The sequence below is a fragment of the Onychomys torridus genome, chromosome 5 (genome assembly GCF_903995425.1).
Source record: "Onychomys torridus chromosome 5, mOncTor1.1, whole genome shotgun sequence".
NCBI lineage: Eukaryota > Metazoa > Chordata > Mammalia > Rodentia > Cricetidae > Onychomys > Onychomys torridus.
In genome coordinates, this window is record NC_050447.1 from 92,185,961 (window position 1) to 92,209,370 (window position 23,410).

Genomic DNA, 23,410 nt, shown 5'->3' on the forward strand with positions numbered 1-23,410 from the left:
CCCAGGGATCAAAGTAGTCATATGGCATGGCAGGAGGCACCTTTACCTGCTGAGTTGTCTCACTGGCCCAAGCTTCTGTGCAGCTGACTCCCTATGTCTCAGTGACCATCCCTCCCCTCACCCCTCCTCTGGAGCACTGCTTTTCTCCTGTCCATTTGCAAGTAGCAACATCACATTCCTAAAGGGTGCTAGTGTTTTAAGAAGAGAGGGTTGCTTGGATCAGCCATAGAGAGAGAGTTTGGCTTTGGTAGCCCTTATGGAAAGTAAAAGGACAATATAGGCTTGCTTCTGGAGGTGCAGCCCCCACCTTGCCATTGACTCACTTTGGGAAGAGGCCCAGGACCATTCAAGGCTTCATAAAAATAGTATTAACTAGCCAGGTGGTGGTGGTACATGCCTTTAATCACAGCACTCAGGAAGCAGAGGTAGGCAGATCTCTGAGTTTGAGGCCAGCCTGGTCTACAGAAGTGAGTTTCAGGACAGCCAGGATTGTTACACAGAGAAACCTTGTCCTGGGGACGGAGGGAAGTAGTACCAACCACTCAGAGATAAGCTGTGTTTGCTACCACTGAAGACTGGGGTAAGAGCATGTAGCCTTTTGTTTGCTTTTATGTTAGATAGTCATCCTTGATGTATGCTGAGAACTTGTTTCAGATCCCCCACCCTATAGACCCCCTAAATCTAAAAGTCCTGTAAATAAGATGGTGTAAGATACAAACTACACACATCTTCTAGTGTACTGTAAATCATCTCTTGGTTCCTTTTATTACCTAAAATGACAATATCTGTTTATAAAAAGTTGAAGACTTTTTTGGTCTTACATCTGCTTTCACCATAAAGTCAATATATTAATGTCTGGTGAATGATGGAAAGATACAGCTTACCAGGTGGGATCCATTATCCCTATGGGTCTGATGACTGTGACTCTGTCTGCCCTCAGGTGTCCCAGGTAGATACTATCTGCGAGTGCCTGCTGGAGCATGAGGAGCAAGTCCTTCGTGATGTTGCATTGGACTCTCAGGAGTGGGCAGAGGTGGCGATCCATGTCAATACAGTCCTCAAGGTACCGCACCACGACAATGATGTCAACAAACGGCAGTCCAGTATAGGGCGGGACAGGAAAGTGGTTATCTGATGCCTTCTCTGTTGCCTGATCTAGTGAGCTTACAGCTGTTTGGAAAGTTCAGAAAGCTAGAACAGCTACTATTTTTATGAACTAATGAAATTTCTGAGTATTTCCTTTGTGCATCCTAATGAGTTTCTGTGATCTTTTTCTCTTCAGTAAAGTTTCTCTTTGAGGAAACTTTTCTCTCTTATATCGTTGCAGAGATATTGGTGTCAATGTAGCTGTCAAAATCCATTCGTTTCTCTAGTATTGAACTCATGTTTCAGCCTCAGCCTTCTAGTTACCTGGAACAAACACATACCACTACATCTGCCTTCTATTTTTATAACTCAAAATTGGTTTCTTAAATTATTTCCTAAGGGGTTTCATTCAGTTTTACCTATTAGACTTTATAGTGCCTTTTTCCCCCCTGCTTTGGCTATCATAGTTTTCCAAAATGAAGTTAAATTATGGAATAAAACAAATTTTTGAAGGCAGAACCCGTAAGTGCTGAATGTTTTTCTTACTAGTAGGCTGGTATTGCAGGTCTTCCTTAGACACAGCATCCCACAGAAAGAAATTAACTGAATTATGGCATTAACAACAGCCTATTGCTTCTTCTGTGTGATGATGCATTTCATTTTCCCAGGACATGCTACAGGCTGCCACTCATTATCGCCTAAACAGAAGCTCCATGTACAGTCGGGAAGAACCACTAGGGGAGGAACCAGAGTATGTGCCGTGGACAGGTACCATGCTGGAGTGTTGACAGCTGTTCGGAACATGTTCCTGTCGGTCTGGCATGTTAGATGCTGCGTTAGTCCCTGGGGCATGTTCATGTGTAAGATGAAGGAACAGTCAAGTGACATCTCTAGACTCACTGGGTCCCTTGGGCGTATTTATTGATCCACCCTGTTATTTCTTTATCTGAGTGGGTTTTATGATGCATCTGTTAGGCTTTAGTACCAAGTCCTTCATGGACACAGATGCCGGCTTTGGAGGAATAGGCTCTGTGTTATGTTCATATCACAGAGTAAGTAGAATAGCATTAAAAGAATTGAGTAGGAAGAGGAATCACATGGACCTGCGATAAGGAAATCTCCACTGAGAAGAAAGATGGGGTTCAACCAGGGCATGAACAGGCATCACCTGAATACTGTTTTGTTTTCCCAGAGCAGTGAGGTAACCTGATTTTTTAGGCAGTTGGTCTTTTCCCTTTCCCTCATGGAACCCTTTCTTAGGAAGTTACTTTGTGGACTTTGCAGCTACGAGTGGTCCGTCCGGTATCCGCACAGCAATCATGCGCCAGCATGGGATCATCCTGCAGATGGTGTACCCTCAAGCTGATAGCAACCTCCGGAGCATTGTGATGGAGCAGCTTGTGGCACTGATTGACTGCTTTCTGGACAGTTACGTTTCCCAGCTGAAGTCTCTAGAGAAATCCAGTGACCAAGAAAGATACAGCAGTCTGGAAGTAGAGTACTTGCAGAAGAGATCGGAGCTCCTCTCTCCCCTTCGTGAGTGTCGGGATTAGAAATGGCTGTGGGCTGCAAGACAGACGGAGGTTGGGGAACTCACCCAGTGCAGGCCATGCAGAGTTCATCTACCTGTGAACAAAGACAAAGCCAGGCATGCTTGCATAGCTTTCTGTGTTCATGACATCCAACTTTTTTTTTTTTTGGTTTTTTGAGGCAGGGTTTCTCTGGATCTCGCTCAGTAGACCAGGCTGGCCTCGAACTCACAAAGATCCGCTGCCTGCCTCTGCCTCCCGAGTGCTGGGATTAAAGGCATGCGCCACCACCGCCTGGCCGACATCCAACTTTTTAAAATTACTATTCTGGTACAAATACCATAGGAGGTTCAATTGACTGGAAAAAAACAAAACAAAAAACAAAAACAGTAAGTTAAGCTGTGGAGATGCTCTTAGTCATTGAGTTCAGCATGCTGAGCTTGGTGGCGTTTCCCAGGACTGAGAGGCCTAGTCAAAACAAACAAACTCAGCCCCTCAGGCCTTCCCATGAGTAACTGGTTCTAGAACAGAACCTAGTAGTAGTTGGTGAAGGGCACAGGTGGCACAATGTGGCTGTTGAACAGAAAGCAATTTTCTTTCATATCCAGAGTCAGGAAGGTTTGTTCTAGTGAGTGATGGAAGTCTCACCTGGGGAGGTAATGATGGATCCAGGGCTGTATTTCCCTCTTCAGAAAGTTCAGATGGATCAGAAGTGGGCATAGTTTATATCATAACATTTGTTCTTTCTCCTGAAGTCACACTAGGCCAGTATCCATGGGCAGCTTCTCTGGCAGAGAAGTACTGTGACTTTGATATCCTGGTACAGATGTGTGAGCAGACAGACAACCAGGCCCGACTCCAGCGCTACATGACCCAATTTGCTGACCAGGTAACCACACTGGTGTGTGTGTTAGGGGGCTTATAAACATACCACACTGTCTGAGGCTTTCCCTTTCCAGAATGCTGTTTTGGTTTTGAGGTAAAGAATGATTTAGATGGGAAGATGGCAGATTTGCACATTACATTGTCTTTCGAGCAGACACTTCCTTATGTAAATAGATTATATTCATTAATTTTCTGTTGCTTTGATAAAACACCATTGCCAAGGCAATGTGTAGAAGAGTTTGTTTGAGTTCAAGGTTTCAGAGAGTTATAGTCTGTGATGGTAGAGCAAATGTATGGCCATAGAAAGCTGGGGTCTCACATCTTGAACCACAAGCAGAGAGAATAGAAATGTATGAATCTTTAAATTCTCAAAGCCCACCCCCAGTGACATAGTTCCTTCAGCAAGGCCATACCTCCTAGACCTACCCAAACAGTGCACTGACTGTGCACCAACTGTCCAAATGTCCAAATGTAGAGGACATCTCATTCAAACTACCACATAGACACTGAGAAGTTTCCTGGCCTTTGAGAAATGTTAAACTTTTACTTTTGGGGGTTTGTTTTGTTTTTAAGACATAATCTCACTCTGTAGACCAGGCTGGCCTGGAACTCAAGATTCTAGCTCAACCTCCCAAGTGCTAGAGTTATAGGCACCAGCTAGCAGGTCTGGCTAACTTTCAATTCTATTCTCTCCCTAAAGTGTAAGACCTCTTAGGAGCAGGAGCATGACTGAGGCTTGAAGCAGGTGTCCTCACAAGCGAGAGCTTGCCTGTAGAGAGCCCAAGGTGTTCCTCAAGGCTCTGCTGTCAGCAGCTGTGAGGCAGCTTCCTGTTCTTAGACAAAGTACCTGTTTCGATGCTGCAGGGTGATTTAGACTGCCCTTATTTAGCCAGTTTACCCCGTGAGTTCACCTTGGAGTGAAGTATTAGTTAGTCTACTAGCAGAGGAATTTTGTTAAACTCCGGAACACCACTGCAGACGACTCTGCTGAGCACATGGTCTCGAGCACGCCATGGTGTTGAGTAGTCTACAGTTGTATTTGTGTTGACATTGTCATTACCGAGTTTGTATGACAGGGCCTATGTGTTAGGCATAGTGCAATATGTGTCTTAGTGTAGTGCCAAATGCTTTTGAAGGTCATGGCTTTTTAAAATTCTTTTTATGGATTCTTGTCTGTTAACATTTTCTATTGTTTTCCGCTTTTTCTTTCTTTCTTTCCACTTTTTTCTTTTTCTTTCTTCCTTCCTTTCTTTTTTTTTTTTTTTTTTTTTTTTGAGACAGGGTTTCTTTGTATAGCCTTGGCTGTCCTGGAACTTGCTCTATAGACCAGGCTGGCCTTGAACTCAGAGATCTGCCTGCTTTTATCTCCGAAGTGTTGAGATTAAAGTCATGTGCCACCACCGCTTGCTTTTTGTCCTTTTTCTTTAATGTGTTTAGTAATTACTTTGGAGTCCTGTTACGACGTCACGGCCTGGTCATTCTCCAATTGGCTTCAGCTGCCTGCTTTTTACATTGCCAATGAGGCTTTTCTGCTTCATCATGTAATATTTTAGTTGAGTTTTAGATGTATTTGAAAAGCCATGAGACTAGAAAGAGATGCCCTTTTTGTCCTGGGCAAGTCTCCTCATAACTGCAGAGTCCCTAAACTTGGAGACCAAAGGACTGTTTACTGCTGCTTTCCAGTCATTCTTCCCAGCATCCCAACACCCGGTGCATGCCTTATGGGGACCACCAGACCACATGACATTTGGGCTTCTCTGAATTGCATTTTGGCAACTTGCTCATTTGGTTATCTGTATGGAACTTCACCTTAAGGTGACATTCTAGGATGTCACTTCTTGGTGCTGTTGATAGAATTCCATGTGATGACTGAGATATTTGTGTTATCCAAAAAGGGAGCCACTGTTTGTAAGTGGCTGTCAATGGCTTGAGGTATGACCAGTGTGCCTGAGGAAAACACGTTTTGTTTTGTTTTGTTTTCCAAGATAGGATGTTTTTCCTGACTGGCCTGAGATTCCTTTTGTAGACTAAGCCTGCCATTCCCTCTGAAGTGCTGGAGTAAAGCCACTATGCCCAGCTGAAAACAGGTTTTAATGTAATTAAGTTCCAAAAGCAGCATTCGGCAGTCGGCTCTCATGAAGGCCAATGTGTGCCAGTCTACCAGGGGGATTTTTTTCCTTTTTTTCTTCCTTTCCTTCTTGCTTTTTAGATTAATTTCTTTATGTTTATGAGTGTTTTGCCTGCATGCAAATATGTATGCCTGAGGAGCTCAGAAGAGGACATCAGATCCCCCGGAACTGTAGTTATTGCTGGTTGTGAGCCATCATGTGGTCCTCTGCAAGAGCAACAGTGCTTTTCACTGCTTAATTATCTTTCTAGGCCTCATACCATTGCTTCTTAGGTTCCCTGCTGACCCAGTCAGAGGTTTGTCAAGAGAGATGGCTGAATTCAGAATTAAGAATGCATTGTCCATGTAGGATAGACACTAACTGTATGGAACACATGTTTTGTTTTGTTTTGCTTTGCTTTGCTTTTTAATCAAATGTATGTGGATGTTTTGCCTACATGTATGTCTATATACCACATGCATGCCCAGTGCTAAAGGAAGCCAGAAGAGGGTGTTGGGTCACAATTAGAATTGTGAGCTATGTGTGGGTGCTGGAAATTGGACCTGGTTCTTCTGTAAGAGCAACCAGTGATTTAAATGCTGAGCCACCGCTCCAGCCCCAGCACAGGTATTCTTAGAATATAGGAATTACTTGCTAAAAGATTCTATTTGGGGAACTGCAAGGTGGCTTCGTGCCAAGCCTGATGGAGTTAGAGCTCCAGAACCTCCATGGTAGAGAGAACAGACATTCCTCAAGTTGTCCTCTGACCTCCGCATGTGCACTGTGGCACATCCATGTGCACAAGGGCACACACATGCACATACACAAGTAAACAATTGTAAAATACAAATGTGAAGATTTCTACTAGGAGGTCTTTGAAAGGGACTTAGTGTTTTATATTTTAAAGCTGCCTTACTAACTTGATACATTCTTATTGTATTCTTTGTAGAATTTTTCAGACTTTCTCTTTCGTTGGTACCTGGAAAAAGGAAAGCGGGGCAAACTATTATCTCAGCCCATTTCTCAACATGGACAGTTGGCAAATTTTTTGCAAGCCCATGAGCATCTCAGCTGGTTACATGAAATTAATAGTCAAGAACTAGAAAAGGTAAGAAAGACAGTTTGGATATAAGAAGCAGCTGGTTGTGCAGTTTCAGTATTTTTAATTAATCTGAGTCTTAGTAATTAAAGTGTTGTTTATTACCATGCAGCCTGGACTTTTTCTTTTCTCACTGGAGACAGGGCCTCACTTTGTAGCTCTAGCTGGCCTGGCGCTCACTATATAGACCAGTCACAGAGATCTACTTGTTTCTACCTTCTGAATGATGGGATTAAAAATAAATGCCACCATATCTGACTTAAAATTCTTTTGCATCATTTTGTATGTGTATGCATATGCATGAGCACTGGGTGGGGATGGGTTTAAGGTCAGAAGACAACTTGAGGAAGTTAGTTCTTTCCCATAGATTCTAGGGATTAAACTCAGATGGTGAGGCTAGGTGCCAATTGTGTTTATCTGATGAGCCATCTCAGACTCTCAAATGTAAGTTCGTACGCTATAGATATGTTAGTTAGCCTTAACCTTTCTTTTGTATGTATATATTTAAACTCCATTTTGCATTTTATGAATATATAGATATAGTTAAGATGTGTCAACATACAGTTGTTGTGGGATTTTTTTGTTTTTTGTTTTTTGTTTTTTAATTTATTTAAAACAAGCTATTAGCCGGGCGGTGGTGGCACACGCCTTTAATCCCAGCACTCGGAGGCAGAGCCAGTTGGATCTCTGTGAGTTCCAGGCCAGCCTGGGCTACCAAGTGAGTTCCAGGAAAGGCACAAAGCTACACAGAGAAACCCTGTCTCGAAAAACAAAACAAAAAAAACAACAACAAAAAAAAACCAAGCTACTAATGGATTATTAACACATGTACTTCCTGTCCAAATTTACTTTCTGATGCAGTGATAAACACTGTGACCAAGAACAGCTTAGGGAAGGAAGGGTTTATTTGGCTTACACATCCCAAACTCACAGTGAGCACTGAAGGAAGTTGAGACAGAAACCCAAACAGAAGCAGAGGCAGGAACCATAGAGGAAAGTTGTTTAGTGGCTTCTCTTCAGGCTCCCATTCATCTACCTTGTTTATACAGCCTAAGCCCATCTGGCCAGCATAGTACTGCCCATAATGAGCCCTCCTACATCAATTAGCAATAGAGAAAATATCCCAGCAGACATGTGCACAGGCCAGTCTGAGAAAGGTAATAATCACTCATTGAGATCCCTTCTTCCCAGATACATCTAGGTTTGTGTCAAGTTGTCAAAAATCTCATTAGCAAACCTCCTATAAGTCACTGCAATGGCATTATCTTACTTCTAATACTTCAAATGTAGGTCACTGTATCTGGTCTATTACAATTTTTAACATTACAGACATTTTATTAATTTTATATAAAAGTCACTGGTCTTTTCTTGTTAATGACTTGTAATGAAAATTCAAATCATGGGATCTAGGAAGGTGATTCAGTCAGTAAAGTGCTTGCTACATAAATGTAAGGACCTGAGTTAGGCTCCTGAGAACCCATGTGACAAGCCTGACCTGCAGTGCACACATATAATCTACTGGAAAGACAGAGATAGGCAGATCCCTGGAGCTCACTGGACAGCCAGCCTTACCTAGTTTATGAGCTCCACGTTCAGTGAGAGATCCTGCCTCATAAGAGAAATCAGAGAGCAACTGATAAAGACACCAAACATTGCTGTCCTGCATATATATATATACACACACATATATGTGCATGTGCAAAACAGGAAGACAATATATGCAAAACTCAGATTATGAGTAAAAACGGTGCAGGTTAAAGTTGTGCTAGTGACGGAGTGCTGAGTGAATGCACAGTTGTTAGGGAGTGGGTATTTTTTAATTCTCCCTTTCCAGTGCTTGCCAGTGTTCACTAAAGAGTTCAACATGTATTGCTTAGTGCTTTGGCACTGGTCCCAGGTAGGTTCACTGCCTACCAGCATGTCTTCTTTCAGACCTCTTTGAGAAGAAATGGGTTTGGTATTTGCTGAGCTCTTCCAAGAGCCTCTTGTGATTTTCTTGTTTTGTTTATTGGAGGCTCACATGACACTGCTCGGTTTGGCAAACACAGAAACTCGTTACTTTGCAAAGAAAAAAACCCTCCTTGGCTTGAGTAAACTGGCTGCATTAGCTTCAGACCTTTCAGAGGACACGCTGCAAGAGAAAATTGAAGGTAAGAAGGAATCAGGATGAGAAGGCACACGAGTCAGTTGCACTGTGACCCCCTGTAGGCATTCCGTTTCAGTAGGAATGCTGCTGCATGTTTTACTCCACGTCCATCTTCATCGTTCAAACGTGTACTTGGAATCGTCAGTACCATTGTTATTCTGCTGAGTAGGAAACAAGGGTCTCTGGGGCTTGCTGGCCAACCAGTCTAGCCAAATGAGAGAGCTCCAATTTTTTTAAGAGACCCTATCTAAAAAAAGAAGACACAGCAATTGCAGAAGACACCCAGTGTCAACCTCTGGCTTTTACACACATACAAAAGCTAAACCATTGAGTTGAGGGCTTGAGGAAAAGATAATCCTGTGTTTCAGTGTCTCTCAGATAAGACAAGCCCATGTTTCATACTTCTGAAAGTATGCTGTGACATGGTCATGTATCTCATCACACGTATCCGTTTGCCAGGGCTTAGCCTGCACCTGCATCTCATCACAAGGGAATACGGCATTGTACACTTGGTTAGCTTGGACTCTTCATAGTAATGTGAAGACAAAAAGACAAACTGATTTAGATGAAAGGAGCCATGGCACATGGTCACCAAATTAACACCTTTGATTGGATCTTTGGCCATCCTTCAACCAAACAACTGATGAATATTTTAGGAACAACTAGGAAAATTTGAACTAATTTTTTTCTTGAAATAAGGTCTCACCATGAAGCCCAGGTTGGCCTTGAATTTATAGCCCTCCCACTTCAGTCTCCTGAATGCTGTGAATGAGCATATTTAATATTAGATAATATTACCATAAGGTTCTTAACTTCTGTAGGCTTAGTAATACTGCTTGTGATTAGATGTCCTTATTCTGTTATGTAGCTGTAAATTTCTCTGATCCTGCCTTGCCCAGCAGTCCAGATGAATCTCTCCCACCCACTGGTCCTACTTATAATATTAATTGCAAACTGTATGGCCTATGGTTTCAGCTTCTTGCTAGCTCTTTCATCTTAAATTAACCATTCCTATTAATATGTATGTTGCCACGTGGCCATAGCATTACCAGTCTGCTGACATCTTGTTGCTCCTTTGGCAGTGGCTGGCATCTCTCCTGCATCTATCTGCCCTTCTTCCCTCTCTATCTCTGCTTGCATTTTCAGCCTGGCTGTAAGCTTTCTTGCCATAGGCCAGAACAGCTTTATTTATTAGCCAGTGGGAGCCAGTGGAGCCACACATGCTCACAGCACACAGAAAGATATCTATCTCACAGCAGGTTTGTTTGTTTTCCAGGCAGGGCTTCTCTGTGTTACCCTGGCTGTCCAGGAACTCACTCTGTAGACCAGGCTGCCCTCAAACTCGAGATTCACCTGCCTCTGCCTCCCAAATGCTAGGATTAAAGGTGTGTCCTTTTGCTTAGAAATACATACTGAAGATCCTGAAGTACTTAGCGTTTAAATGTTGTGATGCCTGCAGCATCCCTGAAATAGCAAAGGGCTAGGTAGACAAGGAAAACCAGGCATGGTGCCGACACCTGTGAGCACTGCACCTTGGAGGCTGAAGCAGAAGAACTGGACTTTTAAAGCCACTCTTGGCTGCATAGTAAACTGAAGGCCTGGCTCTGTGAGACCTGTCTCATTGAGGAGTTGGAAGAGCTAGGTGTGGTTGTGCACGCCCTAATCCTAGCACTCAAGATGTAGAAGATGGCAGATCTAGGTCTCAAAATTAAATAAATAAAATTTGGTTCTATGAGTAATATTGGTGAAATTATTAAGGCCACTCCACATAGTTAAAAGGGAGGTTTATTTTGTGGGGTTTACAAATGAAGGGGTAGGTTGCAGGGTCTGGCAAAGGTATAGTGCAGTCCGGCGGTGTTCTCTGGAGAACTCTGCTCGGTCTACCTCGAGTGTCCAGGGTCCTGGAACCAAGCGAGAGCGACCTCCTCTCGATCCTCAGTCTTCCGCTTCCTCCTCCGCCCTCCCTTGTGGACATGACCATTACTGAAGCCTCAATGGGGGTTGGAACTTCCAGGCCAATGCTGGGATGGCTATCCACTACAGAGTAATTCCTGTGGGAAATTTTAAATTATGGGGAAAGGGGTGGGGGTTGTGTTGGTTTGGAGGTTCCACCTCCTGAAGTAACTACTATGATTTTGGTTGTGTTTTGCTTGCTGGCAATTTGTGGAACACTGCTGCTGTGTGAGTAGAAATGCTGTGCTTTTGTCTATTGTGATGGCTGGGGCGGACAGACAGCAGTCCATCCTCTCTTCTCCAGCAGCCCAGTGCATGGGGCAGAGAATCTGTAACATGTAAAAGCCTGGAACTTCATCCACTGGGGTGTTCTTATCCATTAATACATGAGTGCACATAGAAAAAAACTCAGGTTTTGTTTTTCTTCTGATAGATTGTGGTTTCTGAATGATACTGCCATGCTCTTCCACTGAGATGCTCTAAAGTGGGCCTGCAGTACCAGAAGTACCTAAGGAGCTTTCTCTCCGCAGCCGCTTTCTGCTTCTGCGCTCATGTATAGCCCTTGGATCAAACAGTAAATACGTTGTTAGCAGTGAAGAATAAACAAAGACATAACATCTGGAGACTCTAGGGTAGCAATGAATTGCCTTTAGAGTTGTTTGGTTTTTAATTTGCATTTGATTGATGATAGCAGAAATGAAGATCTCATTGTCTGTTGTTATCACCAGCAATGGCTGAGCAAGAGCGCTTCCTGCTACACCAGGAGACCCTGCCAGAGCAGCTTCTGACCGAGAGACAGCTGAGTCTTAGTGCGATGCCTGTGTTGACTGCACCACAGCTCATCAGTGTAAGTGTTGTATATGTCACGGCCTTGTCCTGTTTCCACACTCAACAAGCCATACTGTGGAGCCTCCAGCAGGATCTTTTCCCTCTTTCCACCTGCCAGAGACCTTTCCCCAAGAAAAGCTATTAGGAGCAGACAGAATTAGTGGGATGCATTTCCCCTGGCTCTGCAGGTGCTCATTCATGGGGGACTCGTAGGAATCATGGTAGTTTGCTTTCTCAGAATAGGAGTGTGTGCTGTGCGGTAACTATCCCCTAGAATGATACTGTGTTGACTCTTAGCAAAATGCACAGGCTTCAGGTACCGCCTTCACCTGTTTCCTGGCAACCAAATAATCCAAGGCAAGACCAGAACATCTAGGTTGCATCAGATGAGCATCTGGTGTTGTGTGCATACTGTCTTCCTCCTCCTCTCAGGCATTTCACGAGTGTTCTCTAATTGTAGTTAAAGGAAGGCAAGCAGTCAGAGTCTTGAGTGTAGGCCGCTGTGGACACTGAGCTTCTGAATGGTGCTCTCTCCTGAGAGCATTTACCTGAGAGATCTAAAATGTGGGCTGTAAGAACCAGTATTTTATGTGTCACTAAGACGGAAAGTGTGGTGCCAGCCTTGTTCAGACACATCACCCATTTAAATGCTACTCTCCAGTTTCAAAGGTAGAGATAAAGGGATTTTGCAAAGTATTAGGTTTAATCCTGTGTGGAGATGAAAACTAGGAGAGATAGGTTATTTATAAAAGATTTCTTATATTGATAAAGGATTATATGCTGTTCTTAAAAATGAAATTTGTCCTATTACATATAGCTGTTAGCAGAGAAAGATAGGAAAAATTCATATTGATTAAAAAATGGCAGGATTTTGGGGAACATGTACAGTTATCTAGCATCTAACTCATCAGGGAGACTTGATCACACAGGAAGTGTTGGTTTACTTCTTTTACAGTGTTGAACGTTGGAACCCAGGGCCTCATATGCTAGGCAGGTACTCACCACTAAGCCCAGCTGTATGCTAGGTTGTGGTTTTTAAAGCCATTTGAACAAGTAGCATTCCAAAAGCCATGCACTGAGTCCCCTGTGAGCCCAAGAACAAGAATTTATGTCAAAGATTATACATGAAAGCCTGGTGAAAAGCTTGTATAATCTTCTTAATCTCAGAATATACATTTTCTGGTGTTTTAAAAAAGAACGTATGTCCCATTATAGAAATTAATTTCTGGTTTAGAATATGCATTGTCAGACAATTTGCTGTAGCCAGAATATAGCTCCCAAATGTGACATTGTTCTCGGCTACAGAAATATGTGCAGATTATATGAAAGAAATCAATGACTTGTTTCCTTTATGAACTTTCTTGGGTAATTGTCTACCTGGGGACTTGTTGCAGCTATACATCTGTGAGGAGAACAGAAGAGCCAATGAGTATGATTTCAAGAAAGCCTTGGATTTGTTGGAATATATTGATGAGGTAAGAAATCACTTTGTCTCGGGGGCATAGTGGCCCATGCCTTTAATCCTAGCACTCAGGAGGCAGAGGCAGGCAGATCTCTGTGAGTTCAAGGCCAGCCTGGTCTACAGAGGAAGTTCCAGGACAACCAGGGCTACACAGAGAAACCTTGTCTCAAAAAAACAAAACAAAACAAAACAAAGAAAAGAAAAGGAGGAAAAGAACTTTTTTTGGTCAATCATAAAATGTTCTCATGAAAAGATTTAATTTTGGTTAAGAGCCTAAGGTTACTTCCCTGTTATTTATTACGTGGCAGCACCAAGGGTGTCCTGAGCATGCAGGGAAACATGCTGGCATGCTGGACGGATGCAGCGTTGAGCTGAGCAAGCAGATGCATGCAATGTAATTCACAATCCAGACACTGCATCCACTTGGAGAGTTTATTATAATAGAGATGAAGAGAAAGATAGGAAAGAGAGAGAAGGAGGGGGGGATGCGTGCCCTGTGGGAGGAAAAGCAGGAGGGGGAGAGTTATTCCTTAGAAGTGGGCTTTTATGTCAGGACGCAGGCGGTACCAAAGGGGTGAGATTTCAAGGGCAGGTCAGAATATTAACACCTGTGGCTCTTGGAAGAGAGCCATCCAGACTGTTAGAAGAGCTGACAGGAAACACCAGTTCTAGAGAATCCTCTTAGTTTCCACTTGGCTTTTTCTGTGCAAGGGGGAAAAAAATTGGAGATGGGTATCTATATGTTTGTGTATGGAGGACAACTTGCCAGAATCAGTTTTCTCCTCCTTAACAGGTGGGTTCCCAGGAGCATATTCAGGTCATTTGGCTTTGTGACAAGTGCCCATACCTGCTGAGCACTGGTCCTTGAAATTTTTTATAATGGAACTTTTCGAAGTCTTGAGGTATTCTTCCATAGCCACCTAATGGAAGCTGCCTTTCCACTTCAAAGGTCATAATGCAAGTGCAGTAGATCTGTGCTTCTGCTGTTTGGCTGTGTGATCAGAAGTTGTTAGGTAGGCTTTAGAGTCGTAATGTTAACTTTTTTCACACCTTTTTTTTGTTGAGGGATTGTGTGTGTGTGTGTGTGTGTGTGTGTGTGTGTGTGTGTGTGTGTGTATGAATGTTTGCCTGCATGCATTTAAGTATACCATGTGTGTGCAATGCCTGCAGAGGCCAGAAGACCACGTCAGACTCCCTGAAACTGAATTTACAGACAGTTGTGACTTGCCATCTGGATGCCAGAAACCAAATCCAGCTCTTCTATAAGAAAGTGCTGTTAATTGCTGTGCCATTCCTTTGGCCTGTTTTGGGGTTTGAAGTGGGTGGGGGAATTGTGGCAGGATATTGGTATGCCAGCAATCCTTACTTCAGCCTCCCACCTCCCAACTGCTGAGCTCACAGGTATGTGCCACCATACCTGGCTAAACAACCATTTGGTTTTTTTGTCCTCTGTGCATTCATGTTTATATGTGCATGTGTACTTCTGTGCACTTGAGTATGGTGGTCAGAGGACAACTTTGAGTATCATCCTCAGGAGCACCATCCACATCCTTTGGGACAAGGTCATTTGTTGGCCTGGAGCTCATCAGTTAGATTACACTGGCCAGTTAGAATCAGGGATCCTCCTTTCTCTCTCTCCCCACTGCTGGGATTCCAAGTGTGCACCACCACACCCAACGTTTTTACCTAAGTTCCAGGGTCAGATCCTCATATTTGCAAGGCAAACACTTTACTCACTAGGATTTTCCTCCTTTAAGAATCTTAACCTCAGAGTTCCTGATGAACAGATATCAGCAACACTAGCACTTTAAAGAAAGAGAGGAAAGGGGGCTGGGAGAGGTGTCTCAGTAGTTAAGAATACTTGCTGCTTTTGCAGAGAACCCAGGTGTGTTCCTAGGACCCACACGGCAGCTCACAACCATCTGTAACTCCGGTTCCAGAAGATTCTGTGCTCTTTTTCTGGCCTCCTTGGGCATCCTGCACACATGCAGTGCACTTAACATACATACAAGCAAAATATTCATATACATAAAAAATTTTATAGACATTGGTGGTGGTGGTGGTGGTTATGAATTAATGTAGAACAACAGTGTTAACTATGGGTTAATATAATTAAATTTTAAATATACGTTTTACTCTTAAAGCCTAGTTTTAATCGGGTTGTTCTGTTTTGCTGTGAAGGAGGAAGACGTGAGCACCGATGAGCTGAAGCTGGAGATCCTGTGCAGAGCACTGCAGAGAGATGAGTAAGTCCTGGCTTGGGTGCCAGGTCCACAGGCTGGGACCGCTCCCACCAGAACTGGAACTTGGTGCACAAGATGGGCTGGTGTGCTTCTGGGTGTTTCGGCATGCTCTGAGCATAGTAGTAGTTTCATTGGTAATCTTATCCTTGTTTTGTTTTGTTTTTTGAAGCTCTGTGTAGCCCTGACTGTCCTAGCTGCTCTGGAACTCACTCTGTAGACCAGGCTGGCCTCAAACTCACAGAGATCCACCTGCCTCTGCCTCCAGAGTGCTGGGATTAAAGGTGTGTGCCGCCACCACTCGGCTCATTTTTTTTTTTTAATTAGTTTATGAGTGTTTTGCTGAGTGTGTGTCTGTGCAACACGTGCATGCTTAGTACCCACAGAGGTCAGAAGGTGTTCATCCCCCCCAAATTAGAATTACAGACAATTAGGAGCCACAGTATGGGTATAATTAATTTTGATGAGAACTCCCTGTCCTGGTTTAAATTTTTTTAAAACGTGTGTGTGTGTGTGTGTGTGTGTGTGTGTGTGTGTGTGTGTGTGTGTGTGCGCGCGCGCGTGCGCACGCGCGCGCACTCACAGGCCACAGCACACATGTAGAGGTTAGAGAATAACTTTCTGGAATGAGTTCTCTCCTTCCACCTACCTTTACCAGGTATCAAACTCGGGGCATCAGACTGGCATGGCAAGTATGTTTACCCACTGAGCTGCCTTGCCAGCCTTTGCCCGAGCTTCTGATCTGAGTTTGCCTGAGGCTTGCATGCCTTTAGCCCCAGAAAGCAACGCTGTGTGTTCATGTGCACTGGAGAGAAAGCCGCTCTTCTTCGCCTTGTTGTGGCGCATTCGCGCCAAGACAGACAGACAGACAGCATTTTAGGATGCTAACTAGATTTGTTACTTGAAGCATTTTCTTCAGAAAGATGCCTCACACTGGGTATGATGATACACACCTGTGATTCTAGCACCTGAGAGGTGAGCACGAGGATCAAGAGCTTAGGGCCAGCCTCCACTACATAGCAGAATGCTGTGCCCCACCCACCCCATCCCCCAAAAAGCCTTTTTAAACTTGTGTGATGTGGTGGTTGTGATGGCATCTGCTGCCGGTGTAGTTAAGCCAAAACAGATTCGATGTGTCCCACACTTAGAGTCCATTATTTTGATAACTTGAAGCAGGATCACAGAACTTGACTCTCCCACGGCCATCAGGAGAAAGCCACAGTAGCAAACAAAACCGTCTGTCTCAGCTGCCACGATGACTCAGTTTCCCTCATCATTCTCTTTTCCAGCTGGTCCAGTTCAGACGGCAAAGATGATCCGATTGAAGTGTCTAAAGACAGTGTATTTGTAAAGATTTTGCAGAAACTTATAAAAGATGGTAAGTCGTTTATTAACTGTTAGAAATTAAATGTTACAGCCAGAAATGGTGGCGCACGCCTTTAATCCCAGCACTTGGGAAGCAGAGGCAGGATGATCTCTGTGAGTTCAAAGCCAGCCTGGTCTACAAAGTGAGTTCCAGGACAGCCAGGGCAGTCACACAGAGAAGCCCTGTCTTGAAAAACAAAAATAAAAAAACAAAAAGAAGAAAGAAAGAAATGAAATGTTGGTCTTGATTTTGGATACGTGCCATGGGAATTGGGTATTGCCACCGTGACATGGAACAGAGGGTCCGATGGAACAAGATCACATACAGGATGAAGCTTGTTCTCAGGGAAGCTGCTTTTCCACTCTCCGCACTGGAGGACACAGACTCTGGTTGTAACAGCACAAGTCCCCTGTCAGGAAGCTCACTCACAACTGCCTGTAATTCCAGTTCCGTAGTAAACAGAACCCTCTCTTGCCTCCATGGTCACCTGCACACACATGGCACAAACACATTTCCATGAAATAAAAACAAAGGCTGCTGAGCATCTCAGCAGGTGAAGACACTTAGACCAAGCCTGAGGTCCTGAATTCAGTCACCAGGACCATATGGTGAAAGGAGCAATCAACTCCCCAAAGCTGTCATCTGACCTTCACACATACACACACACTGAGAGAGTGTGTGATAGGCCTGGAGAGTTGGTTCATCAGTTAAGAACATCTGTTCAGTTCCAGCACCCACATAGTGACTTAGAACTGTCTGTAACTCTAGTCCCAGGGACCTTTGCAGGCAGCAGGCACACATGTGGTATATGTACATCCATACTTGCCAGCAAAACACATAAAACAACAAAATAAATAAACATAAATATTTTTAAAGAAAATGTATTAAATTAAAAATTGGGATTGGAGAGATGGCAAAAACAGTTAAGAGCACTTGCTGATCTTCTAAGAGGAGCTGAGTTTTTGATTCCAAGCACCCAGATGGTGGCTCACAACTATCCGTAATTCCATTTCTAGGGTATAGGACACCTGGCCTCTGAGGACACAGGACACATGTGCACACACAGACATGCAAGCAAAATACTCACATATAAAATCTTTTTAAAAGTGAAATTGCAAGATATATACACATCCATTTTAGACATTACGACTAACATTCAGTTTAGAAATCAAAGTAACCATATGTTTTATGCCTATGTTCTATGAGAGAAATACCATTTGTGGCTCACACCTTTAATCCCAGCATTCAGGAAGCAGAGGCAGGCAGATTTCTGAGTTTGAGGTAAGCTGCTCTACAAAGTGAGTTCCAGACAGCTCGGACTGTTACACAGAAACCCTGTCTCACAAAACCAAAACAACAGCAAAAAAATTCCATTTGCTAAAAAGGGCTCAAATATTGGACTTCTTTAGGAAAGATGAATCTTATCTCAAAAAGAGACTTCTGCCTTCCATATCCTGGGAGCTTAAGATATGAAGAATGTTGGAAAAGGCACAAGGGACAGTATAGTTCATACACAGAAACAAGTCTGATTCTTAAGAATTATTAGTTCAGAATACTTGGTGGTGGTGCACGCCTTTAATCCCAGCGCTCAAGAGGCAGAGGCAGGTGGATCTCTTGAGTTGAGACCCAGCCTGGTCTTCAGAGCAAATTCCAGGACAGCCAGGACTACACAGAGAAACCCTGTTTTGAAAAAAAAACAAACACAAATCTGTTAGATCAAAACACAGGATGCCAGGTCCAGATATTGTACAGACCAGCTAACCTACCTCTGGCAGATCCTTTCAAATTTAGAGATGCTATATTTGAGGAACATACAATGACATGTATCCTAAGTCCAGTGATCCTGCAGAATGAATAAGAATGGTATTCACTGGTGTGGCATTCACATGCAAGATATATCATTTAATCTACATAAAACATGCCTGCCCCTACCTGGCACATAGTTGCTCAGTAGACCTTTGTTTTTTGATGTTGCAGAATTATTCAACTAATCATTATAACAAATAGAAAAAGATGGTGCTGAATGCTTCAAGAATATTTTTACTGGACAAGAGACTCCTCTCAAGGGTATCTTCCTTAAAACTAGAGAACCTGGTCGTAATATAACAGATTATATGCTCTTATTCATGCAAAAGTTTTGTCCCATTTTCTTTGTCAAATGGGGTTACATGCTCTGTTGTAATTGCTGTGGCTCAATAGTCCATTGATTGGTGCTTCCTGGCTTTCCTGATCCCACTGTCCTAGTTTCTGACTTGACTTGAAATGCTGCAGTATGTGTGATTTCATTTCTTTGGGACAGAGTCTTGCTGTGCTGCCCAGACTGGACTTGGGCTTTCAGGTTCAAGGGACCCTCCTCCCTCAGCATCCTAAGTGCTGGAAGGGTGCACCCAGGTTAAACTGTGACACCTTTACAGTATCGTGGCCAGCTCTGTGACAGTATTTCTACTACATTATACCCCAAATAGGACAACACAGAAATGACTATTAGTTGAAAACTTCTACATTGAAGGAATGTCTTTTGGCTTTTTGAGACAGTTTTTCTATATATAACGCCTACTGTCCTGGAACTAGAACTCGCTTTGTATACCAGACTGTTCTCAAACTCAGATCTGCCTGCCTCTGTCTCCCCAGTGCTGAGTGCTGGGATTAAAGGCGTCTCTTAAATGGTAGGAAATGAAAATTGCAGACTCTACTACAGACCTCACCTGGAGTGGCTGCTTTGACCAGTGAGGGCCTGCAGGTGGCTCTGAAGAGGCTGTTGTCAGAGGGAGGACACTGTGATTGGAAGGAGGCTCCAGTGTGGGGCCTGTTAGCCCAGTGACTACCACCAGCCTCTCCTCCACTGGGGAGTCTCTGAAATCATACGTGACCGTGTCTCTTGCTTGCAGGCATCCAGCTCAGCGAATACTTGCCAGAGGTGAAGGACCTACTTCAAGCAGAGCAGCTGGGAAGCCTGAAGTCCAACCCTTACTTTGAGTTTGTTCTAAAAGCAAATTATGAGTATTATGTCCAAGGACAGATGTGACATTTGTAGAAATGGTTGTTCTAAAATTTGTATAAATATTTGCTTATAAAAAATTTGAGGCTGAAAAAACTAGGTTTTAATCAACTTGAAGTTTATATAGTTTCATCTGTGGCAGCCGGGTTTTTTCATGCTTTATTTGGGAGCTATAATATGAAGTGGGCATAATCCTAATTTTCTTTCAGTTGTAGCATATTTTCTTCTCACTTTCCACATGAAGTCACCATTGTTTGTGTTACTGCCCTTTCTCCAGCCTCCCTTGGTCCAGTGAGGCATGCAGTTCTCTCTGGCACTGCCCCCTTGTGCAACTATGCCTGTCTTGAGGAGTGTAAGGTTGAGTCAAGTTTGACCTGCACCTATAATCCCAGCACTAGAGTCTGAGACAGGAAGATACTGAGTTCAAAGCCACTCTGGCCAACAAAGCAAGATCTTCTCTTAAGAAACAAAACATTGCCTCCCTTACTTCTAATCGGTTAACTAATACCAGCCCTCAAATAATAGATGTACAAGTAATAGTCTATGAACTGAGCAGGTTGTGTTTGTATATTTAGGTCAACAATTAAAAGAGGCCATGAATTTAAGAGCAGTGGAGCAGGGAATAATGTGAGGTGTTGGAGGGGACATGGGAAGGGGGAAACAATTCAATTATATTTTAATTTCAAAAAAATAAGGAAAACCATATTTTTCAAGATTATCCTAGCTGGGCGGTGGTGGCGCACGCCTTTAATCCCAGCACTTGGGAGGCAGAGCCAGGTGGATCTCTGTGAGTTCAAGGCCAGCCTGATCTACAGAATGAGTTCCAGGACAGGGGCAAAGCTACAAAACAAAAACAAAAAAAGATTGCCCTAATCAGTCTCTGGAGTCACTGTGACTCTGGGTGTGGTACACTGAGAAGTCTCTGGGATACTAATATCTCTAGGTCAGAGCCAGAAGGAAGTACCTACCTAGCAAAATGAATGTCAGGTTTTACTGAGTTACTATATGACTGAGAAAACAAAACAGTGGGTCTTAACTCATGAGAGTTGACAGCTGGTAACTCACTGGAAATGTTGCTCACTTTCTGCACTGATTAAAACAAACAAACAACAAAACATTTTAGAGATCTCATTATGAAGCTCTGGATGATCTGGAATTCACAGTTCACTATCGTAGACCAGGCTGGCCTCAGACTCACACAGATCACCTGCCTCCTAAGTCCTGGGATTAAAGTTCACCACATGCATCAATAATGGATGAATCTTAATGAAAGGTTTTAGTGAGTAAGATGTTTTGTGTGGCTTTCTGGGCTGTCAGTCAATTGTCACTGCTACCAAACGTGGTACTTACATTGACTGTAATGCAGTGTTGACTCAGTGAGCCTGGGTCAGTGGTTTCATGGTGGTTCCTAGTTTCACCACAGTTGGCCCTTCACAAACACTGTAATGCTGAGGCCAGTCTGCCCATAGATGTTGTTCTATAAACCCCAGGAAGGGGCCCAGGCAGCCTGTGTGGGGCATAGAGGCAGAGATTTCATTGTTTCATCCTCTTGACTGGATGCTGTGAGAAAGGCCAGAAATCTTCAAGACAGATTCATGGCATCTTAGGCTTTCATGGTCCCATATTCTTGAGTATTTCCAGGCTAATTACAGTTCCACTACAGCCTTCCCCACCCACTCCCATTCTGTCCTCAGAATGACTATATATTCATGTATAAAAAGTCCACATATGACATAGTGGCACAGGTCTTTAATCCTAGCACTTGGGAGGCAGAGCTAGGTGGATCTGAATTTGAGACCATCCTAGTGTACATAGAGAGCTCCAAGCCAGCCACTGCTATATAGTGAGACTCCATCTCAAAAATGACAAGAACCTACACATTCATGCAATATGTACTGAAAAGTATATGTATGTGTATGTATGTATATGCATATCTATTGTATGTGTCTATACACTATATGTATATGTCATACAATATGGATATGTGTATATATCCTTTACAGCATACACATGTATATGTATGTATTATATATAATAAATAAACAAACTTTTTAAGATAAGGTCTCAGTATGCAGCTCTGACTTGCCTCAAACTCTCAGTCCTTCTGCCTCGGCCTCCCAAGTTCTAGGACTACAAGTATGCAACACTATCCCTGGCTAGAACATTTTCTTAAGGCATGTGGAGAAAATATACACAAGTAACTGTTTAACCTGGAAGCCTTGGGTTCCTATTTTGAAATGGGCCCCGGACGGTATTGGACCATCTTTTGTTTTATATGAGGTATGGTGAGTACTTGGCACACCTTGACTGTTCTCAGTCAAAGCCTTTTTCCTCGCCTGCTAGGATGGCAGGTCCATGTACAGATGTACCATGGCCTTAATTAAAACAAGGGGTGTTTTGCTCCATAGGAGTCCATTTCTGGGGCCAGTGTACGGTTCAGTGGGCAAGCTCAGCAAGCCTGGCAGCCTGAATTCAGTCCCCAGCATCTACCTGATGATGGCAGGAGAGAACCAGCTCCTCAGAGCTGTCCTCTGAGCTCCACATGTGCGCCTCCCTTGGGCTCTGTGGTTCCAGAGCTGCCACAGGGCTAGAAGGGTAGAGCTGGCCTGTGCTGCTACCTGTCACACGTTAACCTGCTCACTGCCCTGTTTGCCTCTGGGTAGTGTGAGGACGAATAGGGTGTGAGAAGTGAAGGGGCAAAGTAGAAAGAAAAGAAGTGTGAACATACCAGCTCTACCCACAGGCATTTGGGAAGCCAGCAGGAAGATGATGAGTTCAAGTCTAGCCAGGATTCCAGAGAAAGAGACCTTGTCAGGGAAGGAAAAGACAGTGCAGCTGAGGTTAGAGAGTGCATCTGCCCTGCTCACCTGCTTGCTGCTGCTGTGCCGGGTGTGGTGCAGGAGGTTTCCTGGAGTTCGAAGACACTTGTTCAAGGTCGACTTTGGATGTGCTGAATGTCATGCTGAGCTGAGAAAACTTTGTAGTGGGATAAGCAAGAGTCACAGTGAGCAGGCTTGCTGCAATCTGGGGCAGTACTTCCAGCCCCTCTGATGTCAAGGGAGGGCATCAGCACATTTCTCCCTACGCTCACGGCCCAAATAAATGATTCCCCAAAGTTGTGCATACTGTGCGTTTGCTGCTTGTTTCTTTCTTGTAGTTCTGTTGTCCCAGCGTAGGGTAAAGACAAAGCCACAGAGCTAATAATGGCCCTCTTAGGCTGTGCAGCTCACAGTTTCAGACGAGCTGGGTGGGAGTCTGGAGGAGCATGCTCAGCTCAGAGCCTCAGCAGAGGATCTGCACCTGTCCCAGCTGCTGAGTTCCACTCCAAATGTGAACAGCTATTTTGGGAACGCTTAAGCCATCCGAAAAGTGAACGGCTCCATGGCAGCTTGGCTCTGATGTACCCCTCAAAGTATGTCATCTGGTTGACCACAGAACACTTTCCTGGGCTTTCTTGTCCTCCCTACCCAAATTGAGAAAGGCGCCAAGAGACAAACGACCTCTGTTCACCCCTACTCCACCTTCCATAAGTAGCTCCTAGAAACCCAAAGGATCCCCATCTATCAGTGGTATAAATAGGCCTGGCAGGTGGTGGCTCCAAGGTGGATGGGAAGCAGCCGGGCTGACAGGCATCATCCTCTAAATATAAAGATGAATCTGCCCGGGAGAAGCCACTCCTGGGTTCCAGTGTAAAGTCTTGGTGCTCCTTA

General features: G+C 43.8%; 1 protein-coding gene across 1 annotated transcript in view; it reads left to right on the forward strand.

Moving 5' to 3' along the window:
- Nup133 (nucleoporin 133) overlaps positions 1 to 20,411 on the forward strand; it is a 53,446-nt gene extending 33,035 nt beyond the window's left edge. The window contains exons 16-26 of the mRNA XM_036188525.1: positions 941 to 1,063; positions 1,755 to 1,854; positions 2,371 to 2,622; positions 3,371 to 3,504; positions 6,558 to 6,716; positions 8,722 to 8,857; positions 11,535 to 11,653; positions 13,029 to 13,109; positions 15,278 to 15,342; positions 16,626 to 16,714; positions 19,591 to 20,411. Coding sequence (XP_036044418.1) covers positions 941 to 1,063; positions 1,755 to 1,854; positions 2,371 to 2,622; positions 3,371 to 3,504; positions 6,558 to 6,716; positions 8,722 to 8,857; positions 11,535 to 11,653; positions 13,029 to 13,109; positions 15,278 to 15,342; positions 16,626 to 16,714; positions 19,591 to 19,727 — 1,395 coding nt within the window. The 3' untranslated portion in view covers positions 19,728 to 20,411. The remainder of the gene's footprint in view (positions 1 to 940; positions 1,064 to 1,754; positions 1,855 to 2,370; positions 2,623 to 3,370; positions 3,505 to 6,557; positions 6,717 to 8,721; positions 8,858 to 11,534; positions 11,654 to 13,028; positions 13,110 to 15,277; positions 15,343 to 16,625; positions 16,715 to 19,590) is intronic.
- The last annotated feature ends 2,999 nt before the right edge of the window (positions 20,412 to 23,410 follow it).